Raw genomic sequence first — 14,472 nt, forward strand, 5'->3', positions numbered from 1 at the left:
ATAAAAAGGAAGGAATAGCCTATGGGGATTTTATGTATACTGTAAGTATACAGTACTTGTTTGCTGGTACTAACACAGAGAACTAGTCTGAAACCCGGCCTTAACTGCAAAACTGCTCAGTTGTTGCATTAATAAGAATATAAATCCTTAGTTGTATGTGTTTTTCACACATCAAAATCATTTCTGGAAACACATTTCTGCAGTAATGCTCCAAGTAGAACTTATGCATTGTGTATATGAACCGAGTAAGACTCAGCGTCACTGTACATTTCAAAAGACAGGAGACGAGCACATTTTAATTGAACAAAGAAAACCACAGTAGCTGTTGTTGTTGCACTTGAGTTTACACAGTACAGCACACGTTTGCAAAACACTAAAAAAAAAAAAAAAAAAAAAAAAAAAAAACAGCAAAGAGAAAGGAAAAAAGTTAAATCACACTTAATGTTCCCATATAACCAAGCTCTTAAAGGGAAAACCAACCCACGTGTATCATGGCTTTTTAAGTGCTTTATACACTACAGTCATCATAGAGTATCCTATCAACTCTACTATCGTTTCATGAGAAATAAACTCTTTGGATTTGGTGTCTTGATGTCAACCAAACTGCTCAACATTAAGACTGGGCAACCTTCCTAACCCAATACTGTTTCCCAACTGTTCATTTCTGTGTTTTACCATTTTTTGTGGATCAAATAAGATGAAACCAACTCTCACAATTAGAGCTCAAAATTTCACTTTTAATTTTATACATATTTAATATGCCTCAATAACTGCATGTCTAAGCATTTCAAAGGATGCCCCCTTCCTGTTAAGAATCCTCACACAGTGACGATTTGGCTAGTTCACTTCCGTTTTTTTCCACTGGCACCCAAGTGGTAAAAGCACATTTCCAAAGCATCAACAATTACTGTGAACTCTAGGTGAAGCTGGTTTGATGCATATCACTTTGTATATGTTGCATATGAGATAAAGACACATACTTCTTTCACTATGACTTAATAGACTCTCCTTAGATTGGTGACAAGATTAAAAAAAACCTTTCAACTAAAACAGAACGTCGCTTTCTTCTATTTAAAAAACATATAATCACAGTAGAGGTATTGTCTGTGCTCTATGTCTTTTCTTGGTTGCATTGTCTCTACTCAGCAGCAGTGGTACAAGAATGAGCGAATGCATACTCACTAACATTGACACAGAGTAGCAAGTAGAAAGAGCATGAGAAAGAGGTCCAGAGGTAATTACTCCTGTGTGTCTGTGAAAAGACTCGAAACATGAGGAATGCACTGAGTTGCTTAAAGAGAAAAGGATGTATATAATATAGAAGTACAATATGATTGTCGTTCAGCAGTAAAATCTGTTTTTCAGCGTTTGGTTTGTGTAAGTGTGACATTTGTTTTCATCTCCTCCCTGTACCTGTACATTCATGCAAACACCTACGAACATGTTGTGTTCGTAAGCGATTTCTAAATTTAGTGTCACCCACTGTGTTGAGCTTATTTATGGTTACTGTAATAACTGACTTGTTGATGGTTTGTTATCTGGTGAATATTGCACTTATTGTTGAATCAAAATAACTGTTTATGCAGCATGACTGGCATCGCATAGACTTGTAGCCTGCAGTCCAGAGATAAAGAAAGAGCGGATCAACCCTGCAATCACCTCAGCAAGCTAGAGAATGACAGAGAAGCTATTTTTTTTTTTTTTTGTTGTGCATTGACCTTTACCCCACATGACAAGACACTGTAGCTGTGCAACAAACAGAAACGGAGCATATAGATAAGGCTGCATGTCTACTGGGAGCCTGTTTCCATTGTCTTAAGACAGGCTGTTGCATGTTTCCGGCAGCACTCAATGGTCACCACGTTCACCGAGCGCTGAGTTAAAACTATTTCAACTGTTAACAACACGGCACTGTGCTCAGGTAATGTTTTTCAGCCATCTCAGTGTGAGAGCCGGAGATGAACGCTATGCTGCACCTTAGCATCTGGGTTGTGTCCATGAGAGTATGGCAGTGGTTTGGTTCAGTTCTTATGGGTGAAATGAGGATCTATCTAAATGAACGTGAATGGAAATTCACTGAGGGTTAAGTAAGGGCTGATTTTTCTTTTTCAGCCCCCGACTGATCTGGAGGGTGCTGAGCTGGTGGTCGTTTCAGGTAGAGGCGGTGAATAAAGACAATGTTGCATCTGAGGCTGTAGCTGGGCTGTGGCAGTGTTAAGGGAGTCTTTATGAGGCTCAAAGGTCGTAGATAGGATGCTGCTTAATCCTCTGGTCCCTCAGGGTCGCTCTAGGAACCAGATCTCATTCTGGCGGTGGCTGTGAGCAGGGTTGGTGTAGCCGGCCACGATGAAGGAGTTGTTGACACACACACCGGGAGAGTCTAGAAGCTCGGCCAGGGCATTGATCTGATTAATGATGGTCACTTCGTTGGTGGGACCGGTAAAGGCCCTGGAAGAAGCAGGGAATGGCGCATGAGTATGAGGCATCAAATTTCCAAGCAAGAAAAACAATAACTCGAGCACTATTGATCCGCTGATTAAAACAATCTTTGTTAGCTGCCAGTGCTAACAAGAAGAGGGAGTTTATTTTGGAATAGCAGATGTGTTTATTTTATTTCATTCTTTACTGACCTTGTGTATACAGTAGTGGTGGGCCAGATCTCTATGAGGATCTCGCTGTCAGTAGGCTGTGGGGGCTGGGCTTGATGCTCAGCGGGAAGGAAATACGCCACAGTGACATCGCTGGAGACCACAGAATGGTTTTCATCTGTGCGCACCACTGTGACGATGGGGAGAGTCATACCCAGGTAGTCACCTGGAGACGACAAGCAAATAGCAGCTGTCATTATTACCTGTGAGGCTGGTTTGGCAATAACCATCAACGAATGAAAATGAAACACATGGTTTGGAATTTAAAATGCCTGATCCTGGTTGTGTTCGGTAAATGGTCTCCTTTTTCTTGTCTATGGTAATAAAGAACGATTTTGGTAACGTTTTCATTTTCTAAAATATGTTTTTGTCTTTTTGTCAATAATGTTGCATGTTGATATAGTCTCAGTGTTTAATGATGTGGTGCTGTCTTGTCTTAGTCATGGAAAAAGTGACTAACATATTTATTCATAGTTTTTGTCAACAAAATCAACACTAGCCCCTTGCTTTCAGACTTACCGAAGGAGTTCTGCTGGCAGATGTATTTCATTATCCTCATGAAACCATAGCAGATGCTCTGTTCATAAGTCTCCTCATGCATTGTTATACAAGCCCAGTGGCCCTTTTCATACTGGCGTTTCTCATACAGCAGCTCCCCACACTAAAAAAACACACATGATGAAAAAAAAAGAGCAGAATGAGTTTCAACTTCAGCGTTAATTCAACGTCTTCAAGTTTCAATTCAAGTCTTCTTGTGAAACTATTTTCTGTAACATTTGCTGTGGTTTTCTGAAACATTTGGGAATGGCATTGAGCATGCCAGCAAATGTTCTGACTAATAACTGGAAAGCTAAGCTGTCTACAAAATGTGTAAAAAATACATCCCACACAACTGCTGCTACTTGAACTTAAAATCATTCAAGGCATACAGTGTTGTAGTGTATTCAAGGAGTGATGTGTCTTATGAAGCTTGGAGTGTGTGAGTCGTCCCCCCACATTTACAATGCTCTATTTGGACAGAATCAATTTTACAAGGGGAGGTGATGTGATGTAATTATTACTGTGGCACCTCTGTGATTTTTAATCCTGTCTAATCAGCTACATCAGTACTTTTTACAGACTGTCGGTAAATATTCTGTTGTCTTTTTTTTTACCTGCTGTTGAATGACCACAGGTTATAGCAGTGCTTTAATATCGGTCCGTTATTTTCCAGATTAATCGATTGATTGTGTGGTCTATAAAATGTCAAAAAATGGTGAAAAACGTTTCCCAAAGCCCAAGATGATGTCATCCAATGTCTTGTGTTGTCTACAACTCGAAGATATTCAGTTCACTGCCTTGGAGGAATAAAGAAACCAGAAAATATTCACATTCAAGAAGCTGGAATCAGATAATTTTGACCTTTTTTTCTTGAAAAATTAAATCAAACTGGTTAATTATCAAAATAGTTGACGATTAATTTAAAAGTTAACAACTAATCAATTCATTGTTGCAGCTTTACTTTGTGAATTATTTGCTAATTATATTCAGACATTGTCTATGCACAGTGCAGCTCAGGTGTATGACCTGCACTTTGAAGTCCGCTGTCCTTTAACGAGGCACTGAAACCTGCTCTAAGAATAGGGTGTCATGATTGTCCTTTGTTTAACCGGTGTCTCCAGCCAAGTTTTAATGAACTAATTAACTCAAGTTAAACCAATTAGCCCTCTTTATTTATACGGCCCCCTAAGGAGTTTAGGCGGCTTATTGTATTGAGTGACACGATCATCTTGTTGGAAATAAATAGCCGACCCATACCCGCTCAGAAGAGTCTGTTCCTCCAACAAAATGTTTAATCAAATCATTATCATCAGCTTCTCCAGTTTGGACATCCAGCATTTGACTGTTCTTATGGTACACTAGTACAGACTAAGGTTTTTCTCTTTCAAATATTTTTATTGTGAAGCTTATCTACAGCAGTAATACAGACTTCCATGGAGTGAATATCATGCCTCATTTCAGACGTGTCATACCAAAAGAAAAAACATGACAAATGCAAACAAACATACAAAATAAAACAAACAGCTAAATACAACACCAGAAGCACACAGACCAGGCAACTTAACTAATGTGCAGTAAAATACTACCCCCCCAACCTTTCCACCCCTGAGCAGTGCCACCTAGGGGTGATAAAGACTAGTGCTTGTGCACCTTTACTGTCGCCCTTTCTATACAGAGGAAATCATCTGTCTCTAAATCCTTTCAAATTCCTCCAGTTTGTCATTAAGTCATATTCTCTTCACGTTGAGAGTATTACTCAGTGCTGTTATCCAGGACTTAAAAGCCAGCACATCTTTCTTTTTCCAGAACAAGAGGATAGACTTAGGCTTTTGACTGCTCCTCTTCAAAGATAGGGTTGTCATGCAAAGTCATAATTTCCAGGTCTAGTCTCTGGTGAAGACACACTTTTCTACATTAAACGAGGTCAGTGCTAACCAATTTAATGGCTTTTCCTTTTTTAAACAGAACATGAAAATGTATAGGCAGACAGGTTACACAAGCATATAGTTCGATATTACACATGTGTATAGATTGAGTCAAAGTAGTAAAAGTCAGATAGATACCTTATCTTTGCGTGCAAGGAGGGTGAAAGGGACAGGTTCTCTGTGACTGCGTCCTTGGTTGTTGCTGGTTAGCTGTTGAATGGGCTCTGACATATCTGTTAATAGACAAACAAACAATATGTGGTCAGTTTAAAATGTGGTCCAGAAATAAAGTGTTCTTTAGATTAGAAAAACAAATATACTTGCTCGTTTTTATGCTTTTTAAATGCCAACTTTGGCTGCACACTGTTTTTAGCCATTCACAAGATGCATGTGTTTTGGGCCTGCATGTTAAGGTGATTAAAATATGTGAAAGCAGAGCCATACAACTCTTTTCCACTCACATCATATCAACACTTGCAGTCTCCTGTCTCTAATCTGTATAAAACGTCCTAACTTCCAGTAATCTGCTGACAGGCAGCGTTTGTAGTTTGTGTGAGAAAAGGTTGCCAGATGGACAGAGTGCTGTGCCAGGATGTCGCAGAGAGTAATGTTTATTGGAGCTGATGGAGAGAACGCTAACTAAAGCTGCCCAAGGCCAGGTATAGACTAGCATTAACAGAGATGGACTACAGCCGATGCTTTTGAAATACTGGAGCATATTTGACCTATTACTGACTCTTTTATGATGATGCCCATATTGTCATATTAAATAACGTCATTATGTTCCACCCAATTCAATCACATTTTGTCAATCAATACGATGGAGGACAACTGGGTCAGAGGCATCTGTGGTATTTATGTGATCAATCCTGTGACAGTGAATAATGTGAGAGTGAGTGGACTTGTGTAGCAGGATCTCATGAAATAAAGGTTACACTGTAAGTCACTGATTAAGAGGAGAAGCTCAGCATAGATAATGGGCATGTTTATTTAATGATGCCTCCCAGTTTGTGTATGTGTCTTCACTGAGAGACAAGGAGGGGAAGAAAACACACCACAGGTTAAACCACTGCATGGTTATCCACACATACAGGCACGTACTGCACACATGCCCAAGCAAATGAATCAGTTTCTATGGCAGCACCTCAAGAGCAACTCAGTGTTGACGCAGAACAGTCAGTGCTGACTGCATGGTCGACAGGTGAGCTTGTTTTTGTACCCATGCTCTCATCAATACAGGGGTTTAGTTAAGTCTCACTTTCAGTCTGGCTCCTGTTCCTCCAACCTCTGGGCTGCAGTGTTTTCTTTCCATTGAACTGACACATCATTTTGAGTTTTTCAGTTCATAAAGCTTTCCATGAGGTTCAGATTTGGTAGCAGCATCATGAACAAGTACACTGATATACTCGAAGGAGGGATAGAGTTCGGCTCCCTATAAAAAGTCCATAATGCAATGTAATGCACAAATGTTCAGTTTAGGGTACAACGCTGCATTTGTCACTGTCACTTTTTATCCAGCTGTCCAATCACAGTGGAGGAGGGGTGGGATAAATACCACGAAATCCAACCATCACATCCTTCATGTACTACTGTCTGTGAGTATCCATGTCTGTACCAAATGACATCACAGGACAACCACAATAACAACATATTTTGGAAATATTCCATATCATAGCAACCAAAACACCTCAGCTGAATAAACACTGCACCTTCAAAATACTCTCAGCTGTGCATTTTCAGAAGAGCTCAGCTTGACAAATATATTTTCTTTTAAAATGTCCGGTGTTATCTGTGTATTAACCGTTGGGGAGTTTTCCTCACCCTGGCATCCCTACTGTGTACTAACTGTAAATATGACTTGCTCCAGACAGAAACTAAAATGTTTCTAGTTACTGAAGCCTGTTGTGGTTTCATGTTTGATGTCAGATTGACTTCACGAAGTTAAACCCAGGACAATGTGGGGTGTGTGTGTGTGTATTTGTGTATGTCATAATAACCATTGACAACCACTGGTGAGAAAGTTTGATGTGTTGACTGGCCTGTATTACTAACACATGCCTATAGTGGCAATGTACTACAATAGGAACAGATCACAGAAACATGCTCATTCTTGTCATTAATCTGATTCAAGCACACTTACAAAATGGAAAAGGTCAGCATTGTCACAACAGATTAGCGAAGTAGAATAATCAGCATGTAATTAAGTCGGGTTTGTGTTATTTGACAAGTGCTGCTGTTGATTCCTGTTGATCTGATTTCATGAAAATGAGGCATGACAGACATGAAAATCATACAGTCTGTAAAGATCTTTTTCTACAGCACCAACAGGTTGCACTCCAAGAGTCAAATTTATAAAATAGAACAGATGGGTCTTAAGGGCCCTAGATTTGTGTTCATAGCCACCCAGTTTGTTCGAGGCTGCAATGACACTTGTTGCCATTCAAACAATTTAGGTGGCATTTTTTTAGTGCTGTGGCCCATTGCACCAGCTATATGTAAATTGCCTCTTGCAACAAAAAGGTACACTGAGGCAAAACATTTTAACTGCTATTTGATGGAGGCCTTTACATCTACTAAGGGCTAGATGTAAGATTGAAGTGGTAATTTATGCCTATGTTGGAACCATTTCAGCTGGTGCAACCCTTAAGATGTTGGTAGTACTTAAGCTTCATCCTAAGGTGGAGATTGTGTTCAAACAAGGCTACATTTGAACTTACGCATAGCAACCAGTGCAACCCAGTACAGGACTAGACAAACAATTAGTTGGTAGCTACAGGGGAATTTAAATTGTATATGTAATATTATCCAATCAAATAGCTCCAACCGCTAGCAAATCAGTGCTCCCACCTCAGCCCTGCCCATCCGACTCTGTCCTAATTAGAGAAAAGAAGTTTACTGTGGCCTTTGTGTACGTCCTGAGCTACAGTGTTGTAGTCCAGGATTTAGTAGCTGCAACCTCAGTACCAGTACTGGCAAGGTAGCTAATCCCCCCTGAGTCAGAAAGTCCCAGCAAGTGGTTTTGTACTAAGTCCTCAATTAGTGCTGTAGGCTGAGGGCAGAGGAGGAAGTGCCAGTCTGTGTTACTGGATTCTCTGTGGGAACCCAGTTAGATGACAAATAGCCTAACCAGGGGGTTCCCAGCGTGCCATCAAGACCCCTGATGGGATGATACAGAAAATAAAAAATGTCTTTTTCTTTTGCAAAATACTACTTTAGCCTTTCAAACATCTAACAATTACTTTCCTCAACAATTTCCAGGAGAAAATAAAATTACTTTTATTGAACTGCTCCTGACTTACAAGCATGTCAAACTGGTGATGAGGTCACATGTAGATAGTCCTTCATTGTAAGGAGAGACAAGCCAACAAGGGAACGCATGGCTAACAAGTATTACCATGCTCAAGTTGAACTAATACAAAAGGCTTTGATATCCATGCTGTTTAATGCTTGTGTCCTGTAAGACACAAAAATGCAAATCTGATGTGTGTTTTGAAAATAGCATTTTATTGCAGTGAAGCAATGTTGAGGTTAAGCTAATCTCAATGGGTCCATTGTTCTGGTCTCTGCATCCAAGCTCTGTGATTAGCAGTGACTTGGAAGGTTCCAGACTTCAAAACAACTGCTGTTGTGGTTGTCTCTAGCTGAGCACAATATCTGGACTTCTACGGTAAAATCAGACCCCTGAAGCTACAAGTTGACAAAACCAATCATTGATTAAAGGCACAGAAACACAAAAAATGTATTCAGATACCTCTGAAGTGTATTTTCCAACAATTTTCCAGAATACATTGGAAAGATGATAGACTTTGGAGATAAACCCGTGGAAATGTCAGTGACTGAAATCAATTTTCAGAAGAAAAAAAAACCCAAACAACAACAAAAAAAACATTTACAATAATAAAACGATCATAACTGTCAAATTAATCATTTCAAACGCTGTGTTGCCACTTCAAAATTAACACAAACACCAACGACGGCAAATCGTGCCGTAATGACCTATTTAGGCCAAACGTGTTGACACTTTTCATGGACCTGTGCATTTTTCTCATTGCATGTCAGGACTGCCAGAGGGACACCTCAGCTACATGTTCAAGTCAGGCACAACCACTGGATTGGTGTGTCAGAGGCCATCTTCCTAGTTTAGGCGTTGCAAAGCAGTTCAACCTTGAGCGTCCTGACCACATTCCAAACAGCTTGCAACGAGATCACGCACACGCTCATGCAAACTAATGAACATACGGAGAGGCCGGGGTTTATCATAGTCTGTTTTATTTCTTAGATTACCCTAGGATATCCCAGCAAAACAAAGCATGCTTTGCTTTGTTTTGGGTTCGTTGGATGTAGCTGTGAACAGTGCGTTTATTGTGATGACGTGCATTTTTTTCTTCTTCTTCTTTCAACTTGATTTTGAAATAATCAGATTCAATAATCTCTAAAACCAGTGCCAAATTAAATAAATGAATATTCTGTAAATATGGGAGAACTACCAACACTGTTAAACCATCTACGGCATGAGAGGTAATATTTCTGACAAAAAAGACAGGCAGAGTGGTATCAGAAAAATATAAATCTATTGATTTGTTTTCAATTTATTTGACAACCAGGCACTTTGTATACCTCTCAAAATGCCAGATAAATGCCTATTTATCTATTCTATTTTATCATTTATTTCTATTGAGCTTGACACCAGCTAGACACCACAAATTATAGTATTACTATACTATTATACATACTACTACTACTTTAGTATTACAATGCAACAAAGGTAACAGCATGGTTTTATGGTACTCATATTAGAATATTTCAACTTACACGAGGAAACAGGTATTTGCTACTAAATGGCTGATAACACAATTAGCCCTGATTTTTGAGGACTGGATCGGAGGGAAGGCTGTGCGTGTAAAAACCTGGTGCTTATTCCTAACACCAAACTGTACTTGTGATCTCTCGCTTTCTGTGCAACAGCATCACGTGACAGAAGGCTTTTCCGAGTGTTTCCACCAAGACGATTTTCCACTTTTCATGCAACTGACAACAAACCCCTATTTCATGAAACGAGGCCAAGAAAGTCTACGAATATTTTAGTCTGCCATGTGCTCTCTGGATTTGCAGACCACTAGCCACTAAATTAATGCTGATACTAAACTATTTCTCATCTTTCTGGGACCCAGAAACTAGAGAGCCCACGAGCACACTGTATGTACCTTCTTATTACATAACAGGTCGCTCCTTTAAAATACAACCAGTGTCCATACTAGTTTACCACATTTGTCTGTGTGCTCCAAGCTTTGGCCTTGGAATAAGTCCATACAATTGTTTAGTAACTTTGCAGTTTTACAGTTGAAACGCATGTTTGCCTGAGGGGCAGGGAGACTGTTAGAGCCACTTATCTATGTGCCTCTGTGGAAACTAGGTCAATGTACGTGGTGGTGTGCCGTGAGGAAGTTGAAGTACCTGAACTTATGTCAGACCTACCAAACTTTAGTTGTTTTAAACTTGTTGGTAATTCTCACGTGAAAGTTTATGTCCAAAAGAAGGCTTTGCTAAACTGGAGGAGACTAAAACATTAAAGCTAATCGTTAGCTAATTCGCCATCGTTGTGTGTTTCGGTGTTTTTTTCCTCGTAGTATTATTTTTTTTTTTACCTTGAGAAACTTCCACTTGGTGTCCCCTCGCTACGTCCTGCCAGTAATGCAGCAGTCGGTCTTCGTCTTCCTCCATGGTTTCTGCCTCTTCTTCGAGGCTGCCGTTGCCCGAATCTGACAGCTGGTCTTCCGCGAAAGACTCCAGGTCCTCCAGCGTGATCATCCCGGACTGCTCGGGCCCGCTGCGTTCGCCGCCACCGCCGCCACTCATTTGACAGCCACCCCGGTCCATTTCTGTTCGTAAGAGTAGCACACTTGCGCCTACCGAGGACAAAAAACCCCTCAAAGGTTGATTAAAAATAGGAAAGCTAAAATCAGGTATGAATCGCCGCTGAATTTAGCTTCGTTTTCAATCTTCTTTCCTCGGACCTCGGTGAGTTGCTTGTCCAGATTAGAACAACCGTTACTTTCTGGCAAGCAAACCAGACACTACGAAGCTTTCCTCGACATATTCAGCCATTTTCGCCTTCGCAATATTATATCTGACTTACACGAGCCATTTTACTTCGCCTTGTGTACTTTCTATTCGCTAAAAACCAAGAAAGAAGTCCTCCCTGTCGACTGTGCGAACAGCGCGGCGCTTCCCTCTTTGTAGCCGGCGGTGAATGCGATGTTTACAGGAGATGAGGGCGTACCACGTGACGCTGCGGGCTCGCGCAGCCCCCTCCTCTTCCTGCTCCCCGGGTCCGTAAATACCCGAGACTCCCACCCGGGTACAGGCGTTTCATCCATCAGTGCTCTCAGGAGGAGTCAGGATGGCAGCAAGAAAACGGCATAGGGCTTATCAGCATCTAGTTGGCAGTAATTCCCAAGTGCCTTTTGTTCATTATATCCTAATTTTTTAATGATTTTACCCTCAAAATAAGTAGATATACACGAAAATATATCTAAAAAATACATTTTTTAAACTTTTTCTACATTATGTCGATACATACAAACATCTATTCTCCACACAACTAATACCAATAATAACAACAATAACTAATACCAACTTGCCACTTGTCTTTGTCTACTTTGAACACTGTAATCTAAGGTGAACTCTTTTTGGCTTCAGTCACAGTGACAGCTCTAGTACATTTACTCTTTGTATAACACCCTGCTTATAACAGTGACACCTTGTTGCACATACACCTGCCATTATTTGCATCCTGACCCTTTAATACACACACACAACAGGATGCCTGGTGGTGGAGAGCAGTGTGTGTGCACATGTATACGTGTGTCTGCATGACAGCCATGACTGTCTTCTTAGGTGTAATAGGAGCAACATACTGTAAAAAAAATCAGCAAGCAACATGGACACAAACACCAGATGACCTAAAAAAGTTTTAAATAATTATAACTTGTGCTCTTTGCTGGGGTCCTTTTTTTTCCCTGCCTCGCTAGTTTCACAATTTGTCTTTTATTATGGCTGATGGTCGACAAACATTTCCCCTGCGAGGATAATAAATTAAGTTGAACTTGTGCGCTAGGGGACAGACTAAGCAGGATTTCTCCTGATCTGTGACGCTGCCACAGCCAACCACCATGTTGCACCCTTCAGCGTGCACGTACAGAGAGGGCATTATATAATCCTCTATAGTCTGTGTGGAGGAGTCTCCATGTACAGATCAAACATATGAAACACATGTGAAATCACATACACATTCCCTACAATACTGTACTGGGAGGGATGGTACCTAACAGGCCTCCTGTCTGGCTGTAGACCTCAGCACCACATTCAGCCACCTACACCACAGCTGGATTGTCTTTGTCCTTCTGTCTTCTCTTTATAAATCCTCACAGCCGTGCACAGATTGCATTTTGATTAATGGCAGCCCTCGAAAATTAAATAAGCACTCTTGCATCAACAATGGGGATTTCATCATTTATCATGTGGTTAACCATATTGGAATTTGAGCAGAGCCACTTGTTTTCTCTCCTTATGCTTGTCCTCCTTCATGAGTATCAGCGGTGACAAGGCGAAGCTTTACCACACAGAGACACAGGCGTATCAATAAGTCCCTCCATTGTTGACATGCAGCAGTGAGACTTCAGTTTAGTGTAAGTTCTGTTATTAATAGCTGCCTACAGACTGGCTTTTTCACTGATTCCCCACGTCACTTAGCTCCATGCCCCTCGACCAATCAACTGCTGGCCCTTCCTGAGCATGCTCAGTGAGGCTGCCATCAACACTGTTGTCATTTGGCACATGTCCTCTCCTCTCTTCTTTTTAATAATCTTACTGGCTTTGGGAATAATCCAAATCTAACATTTACTTCATGTTTTGTTTTTTGTTTTTTTAAGAGACCCTTACCCCAATCCACCTCATCTTATGTCATTTTAAAAGTCAGGGTATCATTATTTTTTAACTGTGATGCATTGGTAGTAAACAAATGAACCATGGCCAAAGCAAAGCCTGATTGCCTGAAAGTCTTTTGCTTTATTTTCAGGGGAAGAACAGTGATTGTCTCCGTGTTTGGGGCATTAAAGCAGATCTTTTCTGCTTCAAATTAATCATGCAGTTTTCACAACATCTGACCTGTTCTAATGATATATACACAACAATGGCAGGTATAATGGGTGGATAAATATACAAAAATACAAAATATGATTTTTTTTGTCATGAATCGCTCTTTTATGTAGACAGTATGTGCTATGTGTGTTAATTAAGGATTGATGTCATTCCTGTTTTCCCCACTTTCCCATTGTTTTCTTTGTCTGACTCTCTACTTCCTTCATAAATGATTTGTTCACATGTTCTGTCTGTTTATTGGTTGTTGTGTGAGGTTTTTCATGAATCTGCTGTGTTGAAGTATCTGGATTGTTATGACACTCAGCCAGATTCATTTCTATTTTGCACCAAATGGTATAGAAACTGCAGGACACTAGATGCTTTTCTGTTCTAATGTATGTAGTGAATGAATGAACCAATGACTGTTAATAATGATGGACATCTTCCTCTTGCTCTCACTGTGCAAAAATCAAGCCAAAACATCCCAGATGCAGGTGCTGCCATCCTGTGCTGGTGACATCATTTGGAGCCGGAGTCTATGCAGTAGTGATTAGGCAATTTAGCTCATGCACCCACCTGACTCAGTCACGGGTTAGGGTTAGCTGTCAATCATGACATCACACCCCCACTTGAACATATATCAGTGTGATAGGAACTACCTGAAATTACAGAAACCATCTTTGAGAAAAATGTATTTGATGTGTGTTTTGATTTTTTTTTTTTGATTTTTTTTTTTTTTTAAGTTTGGCCCATGTCCCATTTGCTAACATGGAGGGGGAGGGGTTTATGACCTATAGTACAGCCAGTCATAAGGGGGTAATCAAGATGTTTCAGTCGATGAAAAGAATGATTAATCATTTAAATCATTTTTTCATGCACAAATACCAAAAAAACTCCGATGTTTTGTAGGTCTTACATTATAGTAAATTGAATTTTTGGGGGGTTTGGACTGCTTTTTGATGTTTTATATTCCTTTAATTGAGTAAAGCTCAGTTTTTCCTTCTGCGCAGTCTGTCATTTCACTCCACACTCCAAGAGGACAAAAACAGCAACCTCACTAATCTGGTTCAGTGTAATCTCATAATCTGGTCCAGACCGCTGCATACACATTGCCTCATTGAGCTCCACCTGTCAATTAACTGAGAGAGAGAGAGAGAGAGAGAGAGAGAGAGAGACAGAGAGAGAGAGAGAGACAGAGAGAGAATGCAGTAAACAGAATA

At 40.3% G+C, this 14,472-nt stretch overlaps 1 protein-coding gene across 1 annotated transcript; it reads right to left on the bottom strand.

Annotated features, from left to right (window-relative positions):
* Positions 1–276: 276 nt before the first annotated feature.
* On the bottom strand, positions 277–11,588 carry soul3 (heme-binding protein soul3). Its single transcript, XM_076748365.1, has 5 exons — positions 10,759–11,588; positions 5,252–5,346; positions 3,168–3,309; positions 2,631–2,814; positions 277–2,448 (listed from the first exon to the last, which is right to left on the bottom strand). The coding sequence occupies exons 1-5, from the start codon at positions 10,988–10,990 to the stop codon at positions 2,277–2,279; spliced, it is 825 nt and encodes a 274-aa protein (XP_076604480.1). The 5' UTR covers positions 10,991–11,588; the 3' UTR covers positions 277–2,276.
* Positions 11,589–14,472: the final 2,884 nt, after the last annotated feature.

The sequence above is a fragment of the Chaetodon auriga genome, chromosome 14 (assembly GCF_051107435.1).
Source record: "Chaetodon auriga isolate fChaAug3 chromosome 14, fChaAug3.hap1, whole genome shotgun sequence".
In the NCBI taxonomy this organism is placed as follows: domain Eukaryota; kingdom Metazoa; phylum Chordata; class Actinopteri; order Chaetodontiformes; family Chaetodontidae; genus Chaetodon; species Chaetodon auriga.